General features: G+C 46.9%; 1 protein-coding gene across 1 annotated transcript in view; it reads right to left on the bottom strand.

The window, feature by feature from the left end:
• The window catches only part of LOC136942904 (protocadherin-15-like), a 97,335-nt gene that overhangs the window by 11,601 nt on the left and 58,830 nt on the right, over positions 1 to 26,904 (bottom strand). Inside the window, 9 exon segments of the mRNA XM_067235951.1 lie at positions 1,310 to 1,420; positions 1,722 to 1,730; positions 3,501 to 3,719; positions 5,551 to 5,727; positions 7,665 to 7,753; positions 8,674 to 8,889; positions 11,829 to 11,956; positions 13,533 to 13,673; positions 14,410 to 14,519. Of these exon segments, the coding sequence (XP_067092052.1) occupies positions 1,310 to 1,420; positions 1,722 to 1,730; positions 3,501 to 3,719; positions 5,551 to 5,727; positions 7,665 to 7,753; positions 8,674 to 8,889; positions 11,829 to 11,956; positions 13,533 to 13,673; positions 14,410 to 14,519 (1,200 nt within the window).

Here is a 26,904-nt window from a genome sequence, read left to right as displayed (position 1 = left end):
AGCTACTTACTGCAGTCTGAATCCACAGATGGGGAAGAGAGTGAGATGAGATGAAAGACAGACAGTCAGAAACAGACACGTGTTAGACAGACAAAGCACAGACTGCTGGGGTACGGAGTACGGAGTATAGCTCCCACGAGCCGACTCAACTTTTAAAAGAGTTTATAAATTGGCTTACTTAAAGAACGCAAACAAACACGTTTGTGCATACGCCCACACGCACACATTCTCTCACGCAGGAGAACATTTGAACAGTGCCTTAATGTTCTTCTTTTCAGGATCATCTCCTCTGGTGGATATGGAAAGCTGGGAAAAAAGCCCCCAAATAAAAGACCATTGTTTGTTTTTTTTCCCTGAGAGAGCTCTGCTATCGTGGGCAAATTGAACGCTTCTGCCACATGCTGACTATTTGTCAACAGCTTCAGTAAAATGAAGACCCTTTCTAACCTAACGTTACATTTCCATTATCACATTGTTATGTGGAAACATATAAAATCAGACACCATTAAGGTAGTAGGGCAATCGTCTTAGAATGCATTACATCAAAATAACCTCACCATAGGGGGCTTTTACTGATTCTATCTTGTTTAATCTAAAAACATTAACATTTCATTGCACCTTTTAGGATTGTATTTAACATGAAAGGCGCAATCGGATTGTGTTAATGGAAACACATTCAGAAATCATTGAGCTGCTGAGCCAGTCAACAAAGATAATAGGCCAACACTGGGAAAGAGAAAAAGTAATTTACCGCAAAATCAATTACCCAACAAAAGACGGGCCAGATGCGGTGAGCTCTGTAGCTAGTAAATCTTGGCCTCTTTTTTTTATGAGAGCCTCAATAAACAGTCTCACCTTGAAAGTACTGTAGTCTGTGCTGAAACCCATCTGCAGTCTAATTGGAAAGGGAATAGACTCCGACCCTCCTCAAGAGCGGACTACAATAGACTAGACATTGAACCCCAATAACAGCTAGGCTATGATAGGCTAGACCCAGACCCTCATTAACAGCTGGGCTGTGATAGGCTCGACCCACACCCTCAAAAACAGCTGGGCTGTGATAGGCTCGACCCGGAATCCCAAGAGCCCAAGGTGTGATGACCTTCTGTTTCAAGCTACCGGACATTGCTGAATACCGCACCGTAGCGACACTGGTAAAAACACCTTGTCTCATTTCCACCTCCTCTACTGTACCACAGGGTGGGCAGGGCTGCTGTGACACAGGGTTGTCCTGGGTCACGAGTCTGGACAGCCTGTCTCGGCACAGAAGCAGGGGTTGGTCAGGAGGCAGAGCGTCCAGGTTACTCACACGCTGCTGTCCCCCAGCTCCTCGTACAGGTTGGCAGAAGCAGGCGGGACCTTGGCTCCTGGTGGCAGGGCCCTCTGGATCCTGGCAGTCTTGGCACACTCTGCTTGTCTCCTGTGGAACGTCAATACGTTTAATCAGTTTGAGTTGTTGGAAGACAACTCAACTCATTGTTTGTCTTTGTTCTTTTTCATGGTTTATTTCATCGGTCAGTTCCCATGACAATATGACTGAACTTCTTATGATTCTGCACGTGTCATTCAGCCGTATTTATGAAAGCATTTTACCCAAAACATTTATCATGTTCTCTCTTCATTCTTAAAGGAGTAGTCAGTAACAAATCCTATAGGTGATTTGCATGAACACAGCAAACCACAAGAAAATGATCTCTCAGACCACATAAATAGTAACTTACTCTTTGAATCTGATGGATGGTTTTGCAATCGGCAAGAGTAGAGGTGGAGAGAGTGGACAAAAGGAAAGAGAAGAGAAAAACACAAGAAGATCCAGGTTACACAATTATTCGGCTCCCATAGTATAAATAAGAATTCAATGAAAATCATACATTTAATTTGGAATAGTAAAGAGTCTTGGCAAGCTTCCGAATCAATGTCGTTGTAATGCTGCGGATTGTTGAGGCCCTTTTGAAAAACACATTGCTCTTGGTAAAACAATGTGTATCATTCATGCAGTCCTTTTCAACTTCTTGAGATAACATCCAGGTCCTAGATAAGGACTCTTATCATACATCTCAGCCTATCTCACCTCTGGAGGCCTTGGCGACAAGTTCAGTTCTGCTTTTAATACCAAATACTCTCCTGCTGTATCTCTGAAATCTACAAACAAATGAAACTCAATACAACCTTTCTTTCTCTTTCTTTCAATACTTTTTCTCTGAGGTTCCTACAATTTGTGGTCCAAAACAAACTGCAATTACCTACAGAGTGTGATATAAGTCCATCAGATAGAAGCTGGTGATGAGGAAGAGGAACAGAGAAGCTGAAAGCGAATTTCTGCATTGGGCATCACCGCTGTTACACAGGTGGGGGGTGGGGGGGTGGGATGCCACGACCCCTTCCCATCAGCTTGGCGCTGACTACACCAGACACCATCCCAGGGGCTGTGCAGTTTAACCTCTTTTTGACCCAATGCTCTCTAAACCACTCTGGTTGACTTGATGTGTATCTTAGATTTAGCTCCCCAGAAACAACCATGTCCATCTCAATGGATGTGTTTCTATGTAAACATGAAAAAAAGAAGTGACCTAAAATGACCTCCCATATCAAACCATCTTTTTCCCAACACCCCCCCCCCCCCCCCCCCCACCCTCTCCACAAAAATGCTAGCTGCTGTTCTGGTGTGTGTCTGTGGGTGGGTGGTATTGTGCGGGGGGGCTAATGTGACCATTAGCAGCCATCTGCTGTGACTAGCATCTGTGTGTTTTGTTCAGGGCAACTGTTGTGCCACATCGGCTGTGTATAAACAACACCCGGGCATCAGTGTTTACGTAACACACTCAGCGGGTCCAAAGCCCGTCGCACAGAAGGCTCAACCCAACTCTGCCGCCGTCGCCACACTTGTCAGTGTTTTACGACCCCTCTATTTTCCACATGAATTAGAACCGCCACGGTGAATGGGACCTCGTAGGACAGTCCACCTGCGCCTATGTGCCGTGCTGGAAGTGGTTTGTGGAGCGGTGGGTGCGTGTGTGTGTGTGTGTGTGTGTGTGCTAAGTGATGGGGGATCGGAGGCATGAAGATGCACTGTGACCGTCACAATTGGCTGTGGATATTTATCACAAACCAGTGTTAATTAATCTGCTTTCACAGAGCATCAACAGCGAGATTAGCCCGACAGTGTACGCAGTTAGCATGGCTAATTAGAAAACCATAGAAATAGAGAGAGAGAGAGAGAGAGAGAGAGAGAGAGAGAGAGAGAGAGAGAGAGAGAGAGAGAGAGAGTGAGAGAGAGAGAAATTAATACTTGTTCCCACACACTATTCCACAGCATCAACAAACCACAGATGGGTAAGGGGAGTCCCCTCAGTGAGGACTAAGGCCCCATCTCCAACATTTGAAGGCGAGCCCAGGCTCTCTAACGAAAACAAGGCATTCGCGCGTCTACAAGGACACGGCGGCCAGTTACAGACCGCCGGCGATCACCACGGCAACGGTTGATTGCCTGCAGCACTCACTGTTTGTAGGTGACCATGACGATGAGGATGGCGGGGATGCAGCAGAGGATGATGATGATGGCGAGGGCGAGCAGGGCCCCCTCGGTGTAGCCCACAGCCTGGGCTGCCTTCTTCACGCTGGCCACAATGTCGGGCTGCCGGATCTCCAGGATGCGTCCCCCCAGGCCCAGGTAGGGCTGGAACTCCTTGTTGATGTCCAACAGCTTCCCATCCAGGAACCTAGAAAAAGCATGGGGACACTTAGCCAACAACTGACAGGCCCAGAAGTATGTGTCATTGCTAATGGTTTAAGCTCATAGTATTTCTGTACCATTCCTCCCAGAACAAAAGTATTAGTCATTTTTGGCGTTGTTTTTTTTAACAACTGGATATCTTGTGATTTAGTCCCAGTCAGTGTCCTCCTCCCACCCAGACCACGTCTCCATGTGCTAAGGCAGGGAGAGCGACCGCAGGGGGAGATCGTTCACGGTCCTCCAGACGCCCGCCTCTCCGGAGACAACCTTCCTCATTTAGGCAACGATACAGCACTCAAGGTGGCTTGAGGACACACGCACAGAACATCATCTCACCACCAGTACGCCTTCTCTCCCCCCACTATCCACACAATCTTTTCTCTGCCTTAGCTGTCAGCCCGCACCGCATAAATACAACATGCGATTACCTCGGGCAGTGTCAGGCGAGAACGGCATGAACAAACTGCTTTTTCCTCTCCTCTCTGGCCCGGCCTCCAGCCCCCCACTGCCTCATCCTTTACAGCTAGCTCTCATGGTAGTGGTAGGGGTTCTGGAAGTGGTGGTGAGGATGGGGGGCTTATTAAAGCAACAATAAAGCGGGTCGGTGGGAGGTGGGGGGTGGGGGTTACCCTTACCAATGGCTCTCTACAAAGCTGCCACCTGTGATGAGAGTGCCGCTTTCCAGGCACTTTACGACCAAACAAGCGGCAGGTGCGGGCAAAGAGGAATTGGGCCACTCCACTGAGGGGCCGGGGGTAGAGAGATGATGGGGTTCCGATTAACTCCGACAGCCGTCGGTGAGGAGCAGTATCACGGCACGTTACGCACCTTTGTCTGGATTCCGCTTTCAACAGGGAAATAAAATATAACCAGTGACGTCTTGAAGGAACGAAGGGGGTGGGGGTTAGCAGGAGGTTGGGGAGTCCTTCTGAACTGGGAAACCACACAGATGGATAGAGGGGTGGATTACACCGGCATGGAACCACCTGTTCTGAGAGGAGAAAGGGGGTGAGGATGGGGGTGAGGGGGCTCTGGGCTGCGTGAGGCGTGGTCTCCTCAGGCAGGACAGTGGGCCGTGTTTCATCGTCTTTCTCCAACTGGGTTTGACAATACTGCTTTCTCCTCTAGCAGGGTGAGGACACCCGTGGGAGAGGCAGCTTTCTGTGGGGCGCCAGTGAACGACATTTGGACATGGCCCCTGGGTGGTAGAACAGTGTTTTACCTGTGTAGGAAGAGAACCCCAGCTCCACCCATCCCCCCCCCCCCCCCCCCCCCCCCCCCCCCCCCCGCTGCTGCCAGCTGAAACACACAGCTGGCATTTCTCCAGTGTGTGTTTGAGCAAACTCTGGGGACACAGCACGACAGGCTTTGCCGGATTGATTGAAAAGCCCCACCCCCCAGCTCCTTCTCTGTGCTTTGCAACTGCCACTGTTTCTCTTGCTTACTTTCCCTCTTTCTCTTGGTTCGTTCGCCCGTTTTGCTGAATGACTGATGATATCTAGTTCACCTGTAGGGGAATTTGAGCCTTTGGTGGTATGAACTGCCCTGGGAATCCAGAGGAGAGGAATCCAAGCAGAAAGAGAGATTGAGAGAGACCGAAATGATGAAAATACAGAGAGAAGGAGAGGAACAAGAGGGGAAATTCGAGAGAATAAGAGAGTAGAGAGAAAGTGCATTTGCTGACTCACTCCCTCAGGAGGGAGGGAGTGAGTGAAGTAGAGCATGGAGTATTTGTGTGGCACGCGAGAACGAAACACCCATCTGTAGACAGAAACAATGAGAGGGTTCTGAACATCCCATCCTGCAACGTGACTCACTTGAAGAGCTCCTGGCGAGAGATGGCCCTGTTGGTCAGAGGGTCGATGGCATACACCATCAGGTCTGACTTTGTGTAGTCCTCGAGCTCGTACCCATCTCCATGACGACGAGGCCCGATGGCCTCCACGATCACCTTGGCGCCTGGGATCTGGTCCTGAACATAGCGCTCAAGGATCCTAGAAAGGTTCAAAGGGTCAACCAGAAGGTGAGAGATCAGTGTATATGAAACCAAGACCAAAACGTTGATGTAAAAGTTCTCTATGGCCATCACTGTCAAATGAATAAACAGCTATGATCATGAACCCCCCTTGCACAGCCTGTAAAAGCCAGGAAGGTTGAGGTTTAATGCTGCCTCTGTGTATCAGGTATGAACACGGAATGGGGGGATCACAGGGGCTGTATTGACTCCTGTGAAACAGGGACTGTTGGCATTGCGGGACTACACACACTAGCAATGACGATGACTTTGCAGTTCATATTCCGAAATGCCTTCATGCCCACATGGGGTGGCATTATGCCAGCCTTAGTTGGGTTCAGTGCAAACAAGCAAGACCAGCATAATGGCGGGTCTTCTTCGAGGCAAAATTGCGGGATATATTTGTATCTGTATAAAAAGGGCTATGGTTTAGTAGGAGTACATCACGTATTGTTTAGTTAGCAAATCCCTCCCTTTGCCTGGGTGATTTGCAGAAGCTTTTGCCGTTGGACGATTACATCCTTTTTGTGTCTCCAACAACAGCCAGTATTTTGTTATCCTCTGAAAGCATGAAAGCTTTGACTTGACAAGACATCCAGTACATAAACAATTCAGGTAGGTGGGCACCACCAAGGCTCTCTCTATAGGCTTGTCTTCACCACTGCTTCAATCTAGCAATATTGAACCAAAAATATAGGTTTAGTCAAGAGCTTTCTTTGGAAACGAAACCAGAAGCTTTCAATATCAGAGTCAGACCAAATCGCCACTTGAGCTCCACAGCCCGTAGAGAAGCCCACTGTGAGCAAAGTGCCAGGGACGATAAGCAGGCAGGCAGGTCACAACCCCGAAACAGCCGCTAGCACTGAGGACCACTCCCTCCAGCGTCACATCAATACCCATCCCTCCTCACATGATTAATGAATGTATGGTCAAAGCCTGGAGGAAACTTCAGGGGTTGAAGAATCAGTCAGTCGAAGCGGAGGGATAAGCAAAGCACAGACTGTAAAACCACTAATGAAAATTACTTTTTAGGAGGGACTCATTACTCTAACAGCTTTGGTGCCCCATTGCCTGGAGATGATGGTTCTGCCCTCCTAATCACACGCTAAGTCAGCTGTTATGCACAGGTAGATGGACTGTCTGGCTGGCCAATCTGTCATACTAACAGCCCAATCAAGGGATAAAGAGAGAGTCAACACACTCGGTGGGCTTGGAGGGTAGAAGCACAGATCTCCCACAGGCACGTCTTCACAGAAACCTATCTTCCGTTCGGCTTCACTTCTATCATGCAGGGACTCCATGCCTGGTTGGAGACGACTTAACAGACAAACCCAGTCCACCCCATACAGTCCTAAACATTAGTACATTTATATTCTGCTCTGCTTTGCCACTATAACCTGTCCCATTTATTTGGTTTCCCTACAGGTGAAATGCAGCATGTAAAAGGAGTTGTGATTTAGGGGCAAATCACCTTGTCTATTGGACTAATGCGAAACCATGACTCCACATCAAGAATGGGATGGAAAAACTCAAAACAGGCATCTGGAGTATTTGCGGGACAAACAAACTATACACAGCTATCAGGAGAAAATGAAATAAAGAAAATATGGGGGGTTGAATGATGCTGGAAAATTGAGCACAGCAAAAATGTCTTAATCCCATTGTGAAAATAACAAGCACACCTGCAGAATTTCTCGAAATGGGTTTGTATGACTCAATAAAAGTTTGTAAGTCCTGGGGTTTCTTAAAAACTCTCAGAGTAACAATGCGCCGATGTAACAATGCCCTTCTCTCATAAAATAGGAATCTGCACTGGTGCAGAAGTTAAAATGGAAATAAGAAATATTGTTCCCGCTGTTTGTGCAGTACTGAACTCTTTATTTCAACCATACAAAAGCATCTTGGAGGTAGTCTTACCCAATGAGCTGCTCTCTATTCTCCTCTACCACAGTGGGAGGGACGTTGGAGACCACCACCTGCATATCCAGCGCGTTTACCACTGACACCTGAAAGGGAGAGAAAGGCAACATTCGGTCAACTCGTGCTTAGCCCTTCCCTCGCAGGAAAATAGAGGCCCTTCATCATCTGTTGGTATGGGTGCCAAACAGCTGAATTTAACAGCGGCTCATTTTTGCCGGCACATAGGGTGCAAAGGGGAACTACTGTACCCCTGTGCAGTGTGGGAAAATCACTAATGTGGTCCCCTGTGTAATTTACTTTCCTCTTGAAAATGAACCAACTTCATGGCTAGGCTGCTTCCCCTCACAGCCAGTCAGCCACCCAGCTACCTAGTCAGTCAGCCAGCCAGCCTGTCAGGCAGCCAGCCTGTCAGTCAGCCAGCCAGCCAGCCAGCCTGTCAGGCAGCCAGCCTGTCAGTCAGCCAGCCTGTCAGGCAGCCAGCCTGTCAGTCAGCCAGCCAGCCAGCCATCCATCCTCTCATTAGAGGCTTGTTTGCCCGACACATTTCACAGAAGCACATGCCCATGCTGCACACAGTCATACCACAGTCTGTAGTAGGAGCCAAAAGCAGTCCACTAACATTAAGAGAGTGTCTTTGTATCTGCATACAGACAGGACTCATTTATACACAAACACACACACACATCAATTATAGCAAGAACCAAACACCATTTTCTATTCTGTATTTAATTGGAGCTGGAAATCGAGGGTTCACTGGAGTATGTATAACTTTGTCTCCTGTGTTGTAGCTTGTCTAAATAATTCAATAGATTGGAAACTCGACAGTCTACGAAAAGACAAAACATGCATTATCACCATGCAGCTCCCCAGTGAATGAACTTGCCTTGATTTGGAAAAGCAGCAAAGTTTCCCTGACACTGTAAAACTCATAGGGGGGTCTGATTTGTCGATTTGTCTGTGTGTGTGTGTGTGCGTGTGTGTCACCTCACAGACACCTAAAACTCACCACCACATCGGCAGTACTGCTGAGGCCTGTTCCATAGTTGTCGGTGGCTATGACCTCAAACTTATAGTAGGACCTGCGCAGGTTGCGGAACATGATGGCTGACTTGATGATGCCCGTGTACTGCTCGATCACGAAGCTGTCCTGGCCGTCTGCCGTGGGAGGGATGATCAGACGGTACGCCATGGCGCTGTAGTTCCCCGTGTCCACATCGGTGGCCTGGAACACGCACGCACGCACACACGCAAACACGCAGGAGGGAAAAATAGGGTGTCACAAAAAACGATCATTATTAACATACTCCCTCCCTATAATCCTTCAGCCAGACTCCCTGGAGGACAAGACCGCAGAGCCCCCCGTCCACCAGCAGAGGGAGAACTTGAATCTCTGTAATGAGGTGGCAGGTACAGTATAGGGCACAGAGACTACGGCCTCTGCGCGCACACACACGAGCATCAATTCTCAGAGTGCCTGTCCGCTGTGACATTGATTAATAGGCGCAATGCCTCTTTTTCTGCAGGTATTGGCAGAGGGAGAGAGGGAAGGAGGGATGGCGGGATTGCGGGAGGGCATGGGAAGAGACAGACAGTGACAGGACAGCCCCAGCCCTGTCATTAAGGGAAATGAGATATTCACCCTCACTTCGCTGCTCACACACCTTCACAACCCAGACCCCATTCTAACAAGCTCCAATGACAATACTACTTTGAGGAGAAGTTCCCTGTTATAGTTCATCCACACAGACACCACTACAACTGAGTACACAAACTCTCCCCATGAATTATGATTATTCTGCAACTAAGCATGAACCCACACACACATTCAGAAATGTGCAGAAATAGCATGCTTAAAAATTTACATTTAGTCATTTAGCAGACGCTCTTATCCAGAGCGACTTACAGTAAGTACAGGGACATTCCCCCGAGGCAAGTAGGGTGAAGTGCCTTGCATGTGTTTGCATGACCGGGAATCGAACTGGCAACCTTCGGATTACTAGCCCGATTCCCTCACCGTTCAGCCACCTGACTCCCACAAAAAATGCAGTGGAAACACACTTAAATCCCCAAAAGCGCTTGCTCTCAGGAAACCTCAATGCCACACTTCAAATCCCTTCCTTAATGTGAAGGCTGAACTACGAAGCAGATAAGAACCATGTGGAGCGATCCCTCCGACGCCTACCGAGAAGGTAGAAGCTCTTCCACACCAAATATACCTCAGTGCCACAATGTTATCATCCTCTATTCTCCTTCTCTCTCTCTCCCAAACTATTTAAAGAGGGATTTGACAGTAGATTAGGTTAATCTATGCAGAGCTCAGGCGCTTGGCTTTAAATCCATAAAAGGATATCAGACACATTTTCCGGTAATTCTTTGACTGCGATGCAATCAGGGCGCCCTCGGTGGAGAATGACACTAAGACCAATAACAAGATGACAGGTGAGAGCTCAGACGACACGTTAAATGGCAGAGCCACAGGAGACTGGCACAGGGCATTCATGCAACGTCAGGCTAATTCTACGCCTTTGGAAAATAAGCAAATCAGCATTGTTGTAAATGGTAAAAAGCGTCAATGTTTTAAAAATGAAGCTGGCCGGGGGACTGTGCCGTGAAAGGGTTGGGAGCAGGGAAATAACAAAGTTCTGAAGGAAACAATTGGAAGACTGGAACGGCGTTGCTTTCCAGCTTGAACAGAAGAGAGATAGAACCGTGGAACAAACCTGTTTGTTAGAATGTGTGGCTGTCGCTTCTGTGGAGGCAGAGATCGGAAGCAAATCTATAGAACCAAGCTCCATTCTGAGCACCCCCTTGTAACTCATAACTCACATCCTCTACTCATTGTTAAACACAGTTGGTCATCATTATGGCCAGAAATAGGGAGTCAGGTGGCTGAGCGGTGAGGGAATCGGGCTAGTAATCCGAAGGTTGCCAGTTTGATTCCCGGTCATGCCAACTGACGCTGTGTCCTTGGGCAAGGCACTTCACCCTACTTGCCTTGGGGGAATGTCCCTGTACTTACTGTAAGTCGCTCTGGATAAGAGCGTCTGCTAAATGACTAAATGTCAGAAAACGGACTACACGTACCCATTACCCTTTCCAAATGAAAAAAAAAAAAAAATGTCTCTCTAGTCCAACAATGACAGGAGCTCAGTTCTGCTCAAGCCCAATGCTCGCTAACAACCTGCCAAGCTGAGCAGGGAGAGCTGTTGCCATCGGAAACAGAACAGTGGAATGCTTCGAGGGGAAGAGAGAACAAGAATTTGAGAGGCAGGGGTTGAGATGGAGAAAGAGAGAAAGAAAGTGAGAGGGAGAGAGACAGGATCACTAATGTGCTACAGTATTTGGCATTAAGGTCGACATATCACAAAGACTCCAGTTCCCATCATCCCTCCTGTGCTGTCATCCGGCCCCCAGGTGAAATCAAACCCAGGCCAACAGATTGTAAATTAAGATTTCATATTGGCTATTTTTGAAGTCTGGCTCTAGGATTACTTATGGATCAGCCTCGCCCCATCAGACAGAATGTTGAAGATACCTTGTATCCAGACTCCAATTCAGCTTGTGACAAGCCCGGTGGTCTAATTAGGATTCATAGTGTGTAACTTTATAGGGTTCCAATGTGATGTTTAAATTATGACTCATATCGATGAGCACAGCAAGCTCCTGGTTAAGGTGAGGCACAAGGGAGTTGGAATACTAGAACCACTGTGGTGCTTCTCTCTTTGTTTCTGTCGTGTGTTGGTGGTTGTGTCCCCAATCATGTCACCCACATCACCGTGACAGCGTTTCACAGACATGCCCTTTCCCGTGAACCAGCTGCTAATCAGACAGGTCTGTCTCTTCAACCTCTGACGGACCCAATGGGATTACAGTGCTCCATGCTGTAATCACCCCAGGACAGAGAGGAGAGAGAGAGGGGGGGACAGAGAGGTGGACAGGAAGGACAGACATACGGAAATGCATTGAATAGATTCCCCCACACATTTTCATGATTGCAGAGAACACTCTGTAACTGCTAGGGGGACGAGGATATTGGGACTGGGTTTGTATTTGTGTAGGCGCATATGTGTGCTCACGCTCTGGTGTGTGGTGCGTGTGTATGGAAGACTGTGCGGGTTTGTGTGAGGATGTGTGTGTGTGTGTGTCCAGGTATGCTCTTACTATGATCTTCAGCACAGACGTGAAGGTCTTGGTATCTTCCGCCACGCCTCCAATGTAGAGTTTTCTGGTGAAGACCGGAGGGTGATCGTTCTCATCGCGCACCTCGATGAACACCTTGGCTGTGTTGGCTGGGAGACAAGACACACGCACTCTCAGCTCCCAGCTTTGACAACACTGACATGAGAATCGTAAAACCAACACAACAAACAAAGAAAGGGTCGCAAAACCATGGTCAGAGCATTCCCATTCATACTCCGAGGGTTATTCCAGGGAGAGGGCCGGGTGAAACTGAACACCCCCCCCCCCCCACACACACACACACCTCTTGTTCAGTTACACCTCCACTCTGTAATGCACAAATATGTACAAAATGAAAAACAACCCTAGCAGCGTTGCAGTTTAGGGTGAAAAATATGCACTGTCAAGGGCCATTTTTCTTCTGTCTGGCGCGGCACAGAAATTTAAAGTCATGTGGCGTAGGGCTAAGGACGCGCCAGGGGAATAGGACAAACAAAAACACAGTACATCAAATCACAGGCACCAATGCCAGTGTGAGGACTAGAGGGACTGCCCTAGGGGAGAGGGGACTGCTCTCTCTCTCTCTCTCTCTCTCTCTCTCTCTCTCTCTCTCTCTCTCTCTCTCTCTCTCTCTCTCTCTCTCTCTCTCTCTCTCTCTCTCTCTCTCTCTCTCTCTCGAAAACTCTCTCTCACTCGCCCTCACGATCCCAAAGTGGTTATTATTCTCCTCTGTGTTTTTCTTGCGAGTTAGGGAGGTTAACATTTCCGTTAAATTCGAGTGAGTACAAACACAACAGATTCATTCGGAGGAAGGATGGATGCAATGGCACAATGAGTTCTTGAGTGTGCAATGAGAGCACTTTAATTTAGGGACATGGTAGGGAGGTATCGGGGGAAATGGTGTTGATTCTAATCATTTAGTCAGTATTATTAACTGTGTATGCACGTCTGCCCTGGGGCATGTGTGTGTCTGTGTTTTAGGTGTAATGTTTCACGGCAATCTTCACCTGACAAGTCTCGTCTGTTCTGCTCTGAATATGTCAACTCAATCGAGTTTTAATAAAGAAAACTCTCATAATATGGTGCTTTAATCTTCTTCAAGGTAATTGCAAAGATAAATACAGAGATCTCAAGGCAATTTCAACCCTACATGCATGGGCTACTCTTTCTCTGTGACAAGCACATTCCAACACGTACACAACATCGATCAGAATTGTGCACGCATGTGTGTGAGTGTGTGCATTTGGTGTGTGTGTGCACACGCGAGGCATTGTTGAGGTGCATAAAAGGTGGTGTCAATGAAATTGCAGTGATATTATCACAATCATTAACATGATCTCTAATGTGCTTCTTCCATACAGTAACTCCTCTTATCCCAGCACAATAGGTGACACATTATTATCATATTCAGGGAGTCAGATGGCTGAGCGGTTAGGGAATTGGGCTATTACTCATAAGGTTGCCGGTTCGTGCCAAATGATGTTGTGTCCTTGGGCAAGGCACTTCACCCTACTTGCCTCGGGGGGGGGCTTACTGTAAGTCGCTCTGGATAAGAGCTTCTGCTAAATGACTGAATGTAAATATATTCAGAGAGTGAGAGAGTGACAATGGCATATCCCTTTGCCAGTTGAGCTGCTTCCCAACCTCCTCCAAGACAGACACGCACACATTCACTGACCCACTTACTTTTGGAGGGCACCCTCAGATTGGACATGACCACGGACATGGCGTCTGCCTGGACTCGGAGCACATAGCTGGTGATGTTCTCGTAATCCAGAGGTTTCGCCGTGGAGATCACGCCTGTCCGGTTGTTCACTCTGAAGTGACCTGGAAGAAGACAGAGGCAGGGTTGCTTTATCCCTCTCCTTCTCTTTCTATGGGTCTCTCTCTCACCTTTACACAAACACACACACACAGTCATACACACGCACACACATGGCTACAAGAACAATGACAACATCTGTGATTGGTACAATTTTGTTTCAGCACTCATGCCTAGTTCAGTAACCTACAGGATATCTGATTCCATTTTCTTTTCTGTTGTTTCTAAGACAAATCTACCGTCCTATTGACTCCATGGTAACCAATTTCCAAAACAACACACACACACACGCAAACACACAAACACACACTAATACACACAGCCCCAACCACAGCTCCTTCAGTCCAGATCAGGTCCCTCCATGCTGGCCGCTTCACAAGAGTTGAAATCAATAGTGTTCATCATTGGCCCTGCCTCCTCCATCTCCTCCTCCCTCCCCTGGCTCTGTGACCACAGCCGACCTCGCACACCTCTCCAATCCTTTGCTTTCCCACGGTGCACTCTACGTTATTCAGACCTGCCTGGGTCTCACTTAGCCGCTGCATGATCAGGGGGCCTGAGAGAAAGGCCTGCATGGTGTGGCTTAATTGGCCCCACTTCACCAGCAAGAACGTTGATGACAGACTCCACCGAAATGTCCTGATTATTTAAGAGCGTGCTATTTTCAGGAGTGCGGACAGTTGCCTCGGCGGGCCTGTCAGACAGGGGGGTGGGGGGTGGAGCGTAACAGGCGCCACTTACCTCGTTCGTTCCCTTCCACGATGGAGTAGAAGATGGTTTCGTTTACAGCGGCCGCCAGGATGGTCCCCACGCGGGTCCCCACGGGGGCCAGCTCACTGACGGGAGAGAAACTGGGAGACGGAGGAAGAGAGAGAGGGGGCGGGGGCACAACCAAAAGAATGATTCATTCAGCGGATACTTTTCACCAAAGCGAGCTGCGAATGACGAGGAAACATCAATCAACCAAATATCACTCTGCACAGAACAAAGAAAACTCTGTCACCTACATTATGACAGAGTCTCCCCTCGGCTTTTCGGCACCCGTGGACAGCCAAGTCAAATGCGATGACACGTTTTGTGTTGTCGAAGTGGAAGTGCATGTATTAATGACTGTTCAAAACCGAATTTCGTATTGTGTTACTCGACACAGGAGCCGTATCTTGGCTGAAAAGACGTCTCGTGTGTCTTCAAGTGTCACCTTAAGAAAGCTCACCCACACACTGTCCTTGATATTCAATGCCCCTGCTATTGTAGTGAGACAAGCGCAGGCTCTAATTTCCTTGATCGGTGAGACAAAAGCTAAATGTTACAGCTAATAATCTGGGCTGACGATCATGCGTGACAGTGCATTCATTGCTACATCCAGGGTAGATAAGTCTGACACTGCTCTCCATAGAAATGACTGATGCCATAAATAGCGCTGAATACTAGCTTGTGTGTCACTGAGTGTCACTGAGGGTAGATTTAAGTTGATAATGTCGTGTCCCTGATGTGTCGTGTGGATGATTTTCCCCCCCCTCCAACTCTCAACGTGTGTGTACGCCTGTCTGTGTCGTTTTCAGACAAGCTTACTTCACAACACAGTCAATATCAGAAGACAAAAAGCATTGACAGCTATGCGGCAGAACTACTGGTTGAACCCAGATCTGTGGGCGTTCCGCTCCGTTGTACACAATCCCAAAAAATAGTCAATGTCAAAGACCCAGAGAACGTTCAGGAGTAGCTGGGTGATATTGAGTTGTCCTTGCAGTTTAAATGTTATTACAAGGATATTTAAATGTCGGTACTTTCCTTAAGTGTCAGTGCTTTCCTTTCACCACCGTTGTCTTTTTTGACCTGGCGAACTCCATGCGTTTTATGGTCATGAATAATAACATCATCAGCCAGCAACTAGAACACCGTCACTGAGATTCAGAGAATCACTTTAGGTTTGCTGCTGGTTGTTTTATAGACCGTCCGGCTCTTGTAAAATGACTTAAAGAATCGATATAAAAATGCATTCATGACAGCTCACACAATAGAGAGGAAATACATTTTCAATACTAAACATGAAGGTCAGAGGGTAGCTGACTCACACGGGGAAATGAAGAATCAAAACGTCTTTGTCCGTGGAAGACAAAGAATATGTGTACAATATCTGAGAACATCTTGGTTGCTGAAAAATTTAATAACATGTTCCATGTTCGTCATGTTCCATGACGATCAGAGTCTGTTAGACAGTCAACAGACTTTTGAAGAGAACATAAAGTGTACAGACTAGTATGCACAATCAGTCAGCTCTGTGCTGCAGTTAAGAAAACCAAAAAACCTTAGCAGAAGCTTTTACTGGTTGCATTGGGGGTCAGATGGCTGAGTGGTTAGGGAGTCGGGCTATTAATCAGAAGGTTGTTGGTTCGATTCCAGGCCAAGCCAAATGACGTTGTGTCCTTGGGCAAGGCACTTCACCCTACTTACCTCAGGGGAATGTCCCTGTACTTACTGCAAGTCGCTCTGGATAAGAGTGTCTGTTAAATGACAACATGTAAATGTAAATTGCAAGCTTAGTTTGTCGTCTGGAACAAGACTGTCCAAGGGTAACTTAAAGTTGAAAATATCTTTTTTTTGCACAGTGTGTGCTTTAAAACAGCCTCAAATCAAGACCACACTGGCACCTGGGGCCTTGAAGCCTGTCAAAAGTAAATTAGCATAAATAATAATAGGTAATTGAAAAGAAGAGCCCTTCACAGCCTCTTCAGGTTGCCTGAACAACTTGACATGAAGGAGAAGGAAATGAACAATTAGCCAATTATCCAACCAATGAAAGCCAATGCTCAGATACAGTTTGACTTGATGTGTAGTGCCGGTGTTGGCTGGTTCTTGTAACAGTCGAGACTGGATCATGTTCAACGGCGCCATAGATCGTTGACGCCGTATATATATCATTGGCGCCGTATTTCATTCCGTTTTTGGCCATTAAACAGTGAGGCTGGATGCGACTAACTTTGTCTCTGGAAGATGAGACAACGAAAAGCGCTGGTGTCAGTGTGGCTGAGACCGTTGAGGAAGGAGGCCAGCGCTCAGATACAGCATGTCTTGGAAGCTTGGAAGTGGTGAATGTCGAAAGGAAGCTGCTCAGCACACCAACTACACTATATACATATTCCTGTTAGCAAACAATTGCCCCACAGCACTGAGAATTGACATGCAGCCGTTTGGCACTAAAGTAGCTTTGCCTGGGGGGGTTAGCGGCGGAGAACTCCATAGAGATGTGTGTGTGTGTTTGATTATTTAAGTGTGTGTTTGTGTACAGAGCACATCCATATTTTTCTGGGCCCCAATTCAAACTCGAGGCCCCTCAATCATTACTTCCCATTACCCTGTTTTGCATAGCCCCTGGAAGTGGAACGATGGGACAATGACAAGGCAACTTTCGAGAGTCGTAATTTGATCTTTAACAGTCTGTAACCAACTGAGATATGCAGAGGATGAGAGCAGGGTGAAGTCAATACACAAAGGACAGACGTCCCCATACAAGGACAGTAAATGAGTGGGAGCCAGTGCGTGGATTGCAGGATTCAATTATGTATAGTGCAGAGACTGGTAGATGGGGCTGGGATAGAGCAGCCCTCCATATTCAGATACCACAGGCAGGGCTAGATAATGAGAGGGCAAGAAAACTGCAGGAGATTTGGAGAGAGAGAGAGAGAGAGGGTGATGATAGAGAGTGAGACATAGAGACAGTGAGAGAGATAGAGAAAGTTAGAGTGATAGACGCTGTGTGAGAAATAGTGTGAGATAGTGTGTGTGTGAGAGTGAGAGGGACAGTGAGAAAGATAGAGACAGTTAGAGAGTGTCTGTGTGTGTGTGTGTGAGAGAGAGAGAGATAGTTCAATAAAGTGTGTGTGTGTTTGTTTGTTTGTGTGCGTACACAATGACAGGTCCACGGGCAACAGACAGCCACCGTGTCAACATGAGAGCAGTTGAGCGACGCGGCGCTGAGGGGCACGACACACAGAGGTGTCAGCGAGCACTCGGCCCCGGGGCCCGAGTCATGGTGACGCTGACAAGACCTGGCAGATTAGCACCAACCCTGCTGTGTGCTACCAGGGCACTGTTGCCTTGCCAACTACCACTCCTCATCATCGCCACCATTACCTACATGGAAAACATCGCCACGGAAACAGCAGGGGATGTCATTCAGGATTCCGCAACTTTGACCCGGGTTACATTGGTGGTTCACCCCCCCCCCCCATTGTACAGGAAGCTTATTTTACATCAGGACTGAGTGAACAAAAATCTGAGTCATTCAGCACTAGTCTTCTCCTAAGCATGAGCTTTGTAAACACTGCATGAGCGTTCATTAATACTACAGCTCCCTGATCACACTGTGTCGCTCTGTTGATGCCGACAGGCGCTGCATATGGCTCTGCAATTAAGCGACGCTTGTTGAGTTGGCTGGCGAGCGGTGGAGGTGACAGTGACTGCATCTGAGTCATTCTGTCTAACAGGTCCTTCACATGGCTTCATCAAGGGCATCATGAACTCGGTGGATGTCCTTATCGCTAATATGGCTAACACAATGGAGGACAACAACAACAAACGTTAGCCGTGTGGACTCGCCCTCCGTTTTCTTAATTAAGTAAGAACAGCTAAGAGGGTTTGACACAGTGAGTTTAGTCACACTGTCTGGTTTGCACAGGAAATCGCCTCTTAACCTCGGCCTTATTAAATATTTTCAAATTTCATTAGTACATTCTACACATCAGGCCACTGGCTGAATACTAAGGCCATACAAAGACTACACTCAAGGACACACTCATGCTTGACTGCGTGAGTCTCCAATGGATTCCGAACAATGGAGTGTACATATCCAATCTGGTGACTAACGTCAGTGTGCTCTGGCTGTGTCTAAATGACTGGGGTGAAACGTAGCCAAGCCGGGTCTAAAGAAGAAGTACAATGTAATACCAAACCTTGAACTTCCTATATCATGATTGGACAACGCTAATCTTTTGAAGAGATTGTCTTTGTAATTATTTCTCAGGAACCACAGATCAGCATTGGATGGATGTCATGAATTGGAAACTTTCCTAAAATTGGGTTTCGGATAGTATAGGCAGTTTTAATCAGTCAAAGTGCAGACTGAGAGGCCTTCCAGTGCTCAGAGTCTGTAATACTGTAACAAGCTTCAGAGACTCAGACCAGATCTTTGAAAACGAAACATAATTCTTTAAAAGAAGTGAGGGAGGGCGAGAAGTGGGGGTATTGCTATATGGAAAAACACTTTACCTACTGTACTGCAAGAGGTCCATTAGGTTCAGGAAAACGGTGTTACCTCTGATGGACATTGTTCCATACAGATATATCCCATTACCTGGAAAGTCAAACTGCTAGCCTGCAAAATAGAATGCGTGTGTGAAAAGCCAAAATATTGGATGTGTGTGCTCCTCTAACCGTGGTGGAGAGGAATAGAAAAGGTAAGGAAATATACAAAGATTTCTCAGACAGAGCACACTGAACTTCGAAGGTGGACATAATACTGTAGGAGAGAAGAGCAATTGGGTTAGCCCAGTGTCCTCTGTGTCCGATGAGACTGTCCAATGAAATTTCGGGGGCCACAGAAGGAAATGGATACAGTGATAAATGGTAACAGTGGTACACAAGCAACACTGAAGAGTAAGCTGCAATGGCAGGTTGAGAGCAGTGTTGTGTCTGGAACTTTACCATCTGCATGCTGATGTATTCGAACGTGGCTTTGTGCACGTCTGTGTGTAGATTGTGTGTGTGTGTGTTTTATGTTTATGTGTAGGCCATGTGTTAATGGTGCAACCGCTAGCAGCAGCATGCCGATAAATTGTGACTTGAAGCTTTTTAGAAAAGAATGGTTGCATATGATTTAACATGTACGAGTGTACGGGCCCGATCTTGCACCCAGCGCAATTGACTTTGTCAACGACGCAAGTATCATTCCTAGTTTGCACTCGACGCAAAGCTGACTTTTCCCTCCACAGATGCACGTCGAAATGACCTTGCGCTCCCGTGGGTGGTTCAGCGAAAAAGGAGGTGTGTTCCCTGGTGCTATTTTGCAGTTTCTGAAAAACAATTCCGCCACTGACCAGGAAAAACGTGGTCTAAAGTCAATGGCGCATTATTCAGATGCTATTTTAAGGGCGCAAGCTTGGTCCGTGCACACTGCTGGCGAGGCCAGGGTCTTCTTTCTGCGAAGCTACGTTACATTGTTTTGATTTATGGTGTGTTACATTTTTTCAATGATTATAAAAAGATTTTCATGAGAAATCTCTATGTATGTGAACATGATTTGTAACAATTGTGGCAATGTTCTCCCACGCCTGTTTAACCGAAGCTAATTTGGGTGGGTTTCTTCTCCCATCTCCATCAGAATCCGGTTTATTCGCCATGTAGCCTATGTTACACAAACACGGAATTTACTGTGGCAGGAAGGTGCAAACAATAAACATATACGGGTCTTAAATTAAGTAAAAAAGTACAATAGTTAAACTAATTCCTAGAACCAAACAATTTAAAAAATAAAATATAGGGTAGGCTATATAAAAATAAGAATTTGAATGAGCAGCATGAGCGGGCATTTTAGTGCAATGAGAAAACTGCTCTGCCTTTCCCATACAATGTCACTTGTCTATCTGTTACGGCCCTGACTAGAACGTCCCCGTTATAATAGCAATCCGCCATGGAACAAGCGCTGCTCTTAAAGGGAATGTGAGATGACGCTCTGATTGGTTTATTGCACGTTACGCCCAAACCACACCCATTAGTAAAGTAGCTACTTCGGACCTACCCATTTTAGATTTGCGCCAGGCGCAAAGTCATTTATCCCCCCGGCAAAATAGCAACCGAGCCGGAGTCCCGCCCACAAAGTTACTTGCGCTTTGGGGTTTTGTACTTGCGTTTCAGATCGTCAAAATAGGGGGGTACGTGTGTGTGTGTGTGTGTGTATGTGTGTGTGTGTGTGTATGTGTGTATGGTTCCCCCACTGGGTTGCATGCTCAGAAGTCGGGCCTGCTTTACAGCGGTGAGGCATAACGCCACATCACGCCTGGGCATTTCTGCTAGAGTGAGTTACAACACCATAGCACATGACCTACAACACACACATACACAGTGTGGAAGAAATTGGGATTTCCTGTGTGCTCACATTATTAACTAATCAATAGAACTAGTCATTCGAAACTAGTTAGTACGTTCTCATGTAAGCTTGCTATTAATAAGAGTATATTGTGTCTATGTGTCAGGGTTAATAGATGTTCGGGGTCAGGAGAAAGTACTGGCTAAACGTTCCTTGTCATGACTACAAGGAGAGCTCCAACTATGAACTCTCTAGTCTGAGAGTTGTCATGTGTTGGGAGCAGTGAATCTCTTTCTCTGAGACTGTTGAAACGTCATTACTGCCTGACTGTCACAATCTATGTTTACATTCTTGTGCCCTATAAAAGATGATCCTCCGGCTTTCAGAGCTGAGAGAGACATGATTGAGACCTAAGCCTGGTGTTGTGTTGTCATTTATTGTCAGAGGTCTGGTTTTCTCTCCCAATCTGCAGATTGATAAATACGTATTAAAATCCAGAACTCAACTGAACTTAGTCACTCCGTTTATGAAGAGACGGACAAACACTTTCTTCATCAACAGCCCAGACACAACAGGCACACAGAGAGATATGTGCTGATGTGTGTCTGAGAGAGAGAGAGTAGCAAGGATAGAGCGAAAAAGTGAATGAGAGAGAGATAAAAAAGAGAGGGAGACAGATACAAATACAGATAGAGGGACATGTTTAGAAAGAGAGAGAGAAACCGAGGGATAGAACGTAGACAGAGGAAAGACAAATGGAGAGAGACACAAAGGAAAAGAAAGAAAGGATTTCGTATTTACCACCCTTAAATGATTATGAAAATGCCTGATCTCCACGGCATCCTCTCTGGGGACATGCAGATGCACAGCCACCATGAGTACCGTGGATGAAGGCTTCCAGCTACATCCCAATCAAGTAAACACAGCTCGTGCTGAATGGAAAAAACAAAAACACCAAGGGATGGAATCCAACCAAGTTCATTCAGAAAACCTCCAACAGCTTCAATCCCGACGTCTACTACAATCTTTTTCAATCAGGTTTCAGCTCGTTTCAAATGTTCTTCATCTGGAGATAAATAAACGCTGCACAGGCCCTCATCCTGCCGGCATGCCATGAAACGTGTTATGTCAGGACTAACCCCATCTAGCTTGTGGATATTAGCCCAGTGTGGTGTTGCACTGCTGACTCTCAAGCTTCCTAAGACGATTTAACTGCAAAATTGTGCCAAACAAATGACAAATCCGCCAAAGAGCTTAAAGGAGTCTGGGTTGGAGAGAGTCTTGTGGATATTCACACACTCCGTTGACCGTCGTATCAACTGTAGTGCCCCAGTACCAGCAATACAGGAGTACCAGCAATACCTCAGTGAACAGAATGATCTGGAACTAGATACACCATCAGAAGTCCTTCGCACGGTCACAGAAAAAGCTAGTGGAACCATTTCAGCCTGGCTCAACTTGACCCTCCACCCAAACACTCTGTAGTTCTGGGAAGGAGAACTAAATAATGCTTTCCTCATGGAATGTCCCATCTCACCACAGTGCCACACGTTTCAGAGGGTCATCTGACACCCAGGATGGGGTTCTCCGTAGTGGGCACGCGCATACGGAGGACCCCTGAGCAGGTGAGGAGATGCAGGCAGATCTTCAGACGCACCATTAAGGCTGGTGGCGGGAGGCCCGCTGACACACAGATGTCGTTCTCCACGGTACACTGGCACATCCCTTCCTCTCCTGACACGACAATCTAGTGCACCCTCTCGCGCGCACACAAACACACGAGAACCCACACCTCTGTGTCACGTACACATCACTCCCACCCTGACAGGACAATCTACTGTAATGTGCTCTCACTCACGCACACACACGCCAGTCCACACACACAACCATAAGTTTGTGCACACGCACTCTGCAGGAATAATTTACTCTCACTGTTGGGCTGCCAAAGCTGCAGTCTGTTGGCTTTTATGTCTGTCAGCTGTAGAAACTAGCAGACAGACATTGCAGACAACAAGCAACCATCATACACATCCTAAACTGTAACTCAATCCAATCATAGTGTTGGTATAAAAAATGATGTTTCCATTTACTATTGGTTGATTTGTTTCGACCGACTTCCTGATTCATCAACCCTGCTTCCACTGTGAACCAGTGACCTTGTTTGAGCGTATGGGGACTTCAAACAACCACCACTGGAGATAGTGACACTTCTCCAGGTTACAGTGATACCCTGGACCCCAATGGAAGCACCTTCTTCTGGGACTGTAAGCACTGACCTTTTGTTGATATTTGGAGAGGCGCAGCGTCCGGTGTTAAGGGTGTGTTGGAGTAAAACGTGGGGCCTGCCTGCTTAGCAGGGAGAGTTAAAGGTCACGCATGAGAGTGAGGAGGGGTTCATGGCTCAGGTCAGCCTCTTAGAACCTGCTCTGGAATATCAATTCCACAGTCTACACAGGTACAAACACACTCATGCATTATAGATGAAACTGCAGAGAAGTCAACAGTCGGTGAATTGTTTTTGTGTGTACTGTCTGTGTGCATTGCTTGAGTGAGTGTGTGTGTGTGGGGGGGGTCTATATTTCAAAGACAGAGAAAGACTAGGAGATTTGTTTGGCGTGACTTCAGAGTAACATGTGTTATGAGTGTGTGGGAGATATTATGATGTTTACAGACAGCTTGGCAGCAGAGTGTGAACTCAGTGGGCTGGGTGCTCTCTCATGAACGAAATAGATACTTTATCTCAATGATTTACATACAGTAGTCTTCATGGCAGCAAAGTGCTACTGTGAAAACATGATGAAACAAATACACAATAAACAGTTCTACTATATAAACAAACAAATGTCTTGTTAACAAGCTGATCTTACCAAAAGACAATGAAGTTCAACTTAAATAAGTCGACCAAAAGCCTCAAAATCCCCCAAAGCCTTCTTGCTTAATAAGGTCTACATCATGAGTAATGGTGCCCAAGCCCTTGTGAGGGATAATATTGTTCTTCTCAGGTAATTCCTGGGTGTTTAATGATTCGCTAATGGTCTGGGGGCATACTGGTGGCGGAGCAGCCCTCTGTCTGTCACAGAGCCATTAGAGGGACACCAGAGAGCACTGAAGCACTGAAAACCACAGTAAAGTTACACCAGCACTCCCTACGGTTAACACACATGAAGACCGGGACAGAGGAGTGGAGTACTTATAAATGATCCCTGCTTGAGAACTTGTTGCTGTAGCACATCTTCACTACAGTACCATAGAAGTGTGTAGAATGCATATTTGCATGAGGCAGGAAGACTTTCTTTCAGTGCCAGCAATCTGTTTCATAATTGCAAATCAAGCTTGGATTGGCAATGTGTAATAGGGAGAGGATTACCTGCTACGTTGTGTGTCTCTGTGTGTATGTGTGTGTATAAACAAATGTTTATATCCTAATTGATGACATACCACAGCTAATTTACTCCTAATGTCATTGGCACAGGTGTTTGCTTGAGAAGGTGTCACTTGTAGTAATACTCAATACTGACATGGCAGCTTGGTTTGCTTTGCTAACAGCGGGCGCCGCTGTTACAACAACAAGCGTGGCTCAATAATGGACTGTGAGGTGGATTTCTAGACTGAGGGACAGCATGCTAATAGCACACTAGTGGAAGTGCTAGGACATGACAATGGAGATAAGGACAGGATCTTGTATGTATTCCACACTAGTATGGTCATATACTAGGTTTAGTGTAGTGTGTGTGTGTGCGTGTGTGTGTGTGTGTGAAGGTGTGTGAAGGTGTGTGGGGCACATGCACTAGTGCCAGGGGTTTAATTCATTCTCCAATGCGGGCAATGTGAGGCTAGCTTGGTATAGCTTCTCACTGTGCTGACTGTCAAAACACAATTATCATATTAATAGACTGCCTACAGCAATATGTGGGGGAAGAACATGTGTAATTACGGTTTCATATTCGGTAGTGTTTAGCTTGAGATATCTTTACTTTAATCACATCTTCTCATTTACATACTCTGTTATGAGTTACTTGAGGTTTTATGTGATAAATAGAGTTCATATGTTCACAAAAGAACGAGAGAGAAAAAGATAGATACTACATAGACAGAGAGAGGAAAAGATAAAGGTGTACTGGCATAACTACAGAGGGAGAGGGCACGCTTACAGGAGAAGCACTCGGGTAGACAAAGTGAGAGAGTATATAGAGAGCCTGTAATTGCTGCGATCATCAAAATGACAAACTCCGGAGAGGCTAGGCAAAGCCTCCTGTGATTTAGCATCTCCTTGCCCGGCTCAGAGGCTAGTGCTGGGGGGAGATAAGCTGCAGCGGCAGTAGGTGGAGGAGGAGCAGGGAGAAGCTGCCTAGCTTGAGCTCAGCCCTGCTGTGCTAACAGAGTGCCAGCAAAGCAGGCAGCTTCTCTACAAGAGGGAATTCACCCCACGGTCCAGCTTAGCCTGCAGCTTTGCCCCTCCTCTCCTGCAGAGAGCACATACAGGGGGAAATAAATATTCATTCCCTTCCCTAGTGTCCAGCAGTAAACAGTTCTCCACAGAGATGAGTCTTTGAGCTTCACCCCAAAGACCCTGTCGTTGTGATTTGAGGATAGGGAGAAGTAGGAGCCAGAGCCAAATGTGTGTTCAACATTTCTCAGTGTATTTTTTACTCAGTGTTCCTACACTGGATGACAGTGATGGATGACCCTTGAGTAGTGTCTTCAGGTTATGTTACTATAGTATAAACTACATCCCACAGTCCTGATGTCTTTAGGTTTTACAATAACTAACCTCAGAAGGTTTGATACTGACAGTATCAATAGAGCGTGTTCATGTTATTCACTGGTTTCAGTTGACATCATTAGCAACAAGCTCCTGTGTCACGCATGCAGGGAGACAGGCAGCAAGACAGGCAGGTAAGGAATGAAGCAAAAAAGGTCGGCAGGCAGGTAGACTGGCAGGCAGGGAAGCAGGCAGCGAAGCAATCAAAAAGGGAGGTAGACAGGCAAGCTACTACTGTACGATACAAAGCGTTGTTTTGTACAAGAGCGTCTGGAGGGAGAAAGCTGATTTCCCTCAAACAGATGGAAAGAGACTAGCTATAAAGCCCTTACAGAAATCATTAAGCCAACCAATGCCCAGCAGAGCTATTTTAATTGTGTGCCGCTTTGCTGTAGGCACAGCATACCTGATTGCTGCTCTAACTAACAGGTTTTTGGAAAGACAAACAGGCGTCTTCTGCCGATGCTTACGGAGTGATTGGTGTGCTGTGGTGTCCGCTGGGAAGACAAGACAGAGCGAGGAGAGGCATAGAGGTACTTCATAGTCCAGAAGAGGGGCGGTGGGGGGTGGGGGGGTGGGGGGGGGGTTGACTCCAGACGGAGCACAGAGACACTGTGCAGCAGGAGAGCGTGCTCGCACCTGGCTAATGCTTTCATGGCTTTTTTAATTGATGGCGAGACCGCGTCTGTGAATGGCGAGGCTCGTCAAGGCGCTGCCCTGCAGGGCCCTGCGCCCGCCGCTGCGCCGACCTTCTGTGCTATGTGTAGGACGCGGCACTCACTCATGGGCCTTAATCTGCAGCCCTTCATCAGCAGTCCCGGTACTGTGTTTAACGCTGATCAATCACCAGATAGGACCCCGGGGTGGGGGAGACCAAACGTGATCATACACACAAATGATAGAATTGCACTCAGGTGTCAACACAGCAACCTGCCTCCTCGAGCACGTTTGAATGCACACGCGGTGGCCGAGCGTGCAAAAAGGAAACGCACGCACACACACGCAGACGTAGAGATGTACATGTGCACACACATTTGGGTGACAAGACACGCACTTTAGCCGTGTAATAGCATGCAAACGCACACACGAGAAACAATGCACACCCACAGGTGCAGATCCCTGTGTGCTGAATGGATCATTCAAGGGCAGTATTACTTAGTATTAGGCTTTAACACATATCTCTAGTCCACACATGCCAAAGCACTTACTGTTAAGAAAGAGCTTGAAAGAAATGTTTTACAGGCCTAACTGGCCTTGAGGGCCCTTCTTAGTGGATAGACATTTGGTTCTTCTAAAAATGATACCTAGAGCCAAGACTGGCATACACTGCTGGAAATAAATCCAAGTTAACAAGCTTTACTTTTAGCTGTGGTGTGCGCAAGCCAACTTT

Source organism: Osmerus mordax, chromosome 5 (assembly GCF_038355195.1).
Source record: "Osmerus mordax isolate fOsmMor3 chromosome 5, fOsmMor3.pri, whole genome shotgun sequence".
NCBI classification, from domain to species: Eukaryota; Metazoa; Chordata; class Actinopteri; order Osmeriformes; family Osmeridae; genus Osmerus; species Osmerus mordax.
The sequence above is the reverse complement of the archived record's forward strand: the minus strand, read 5'-3'. Positions and strand labels throughout refer to the sequence as shown.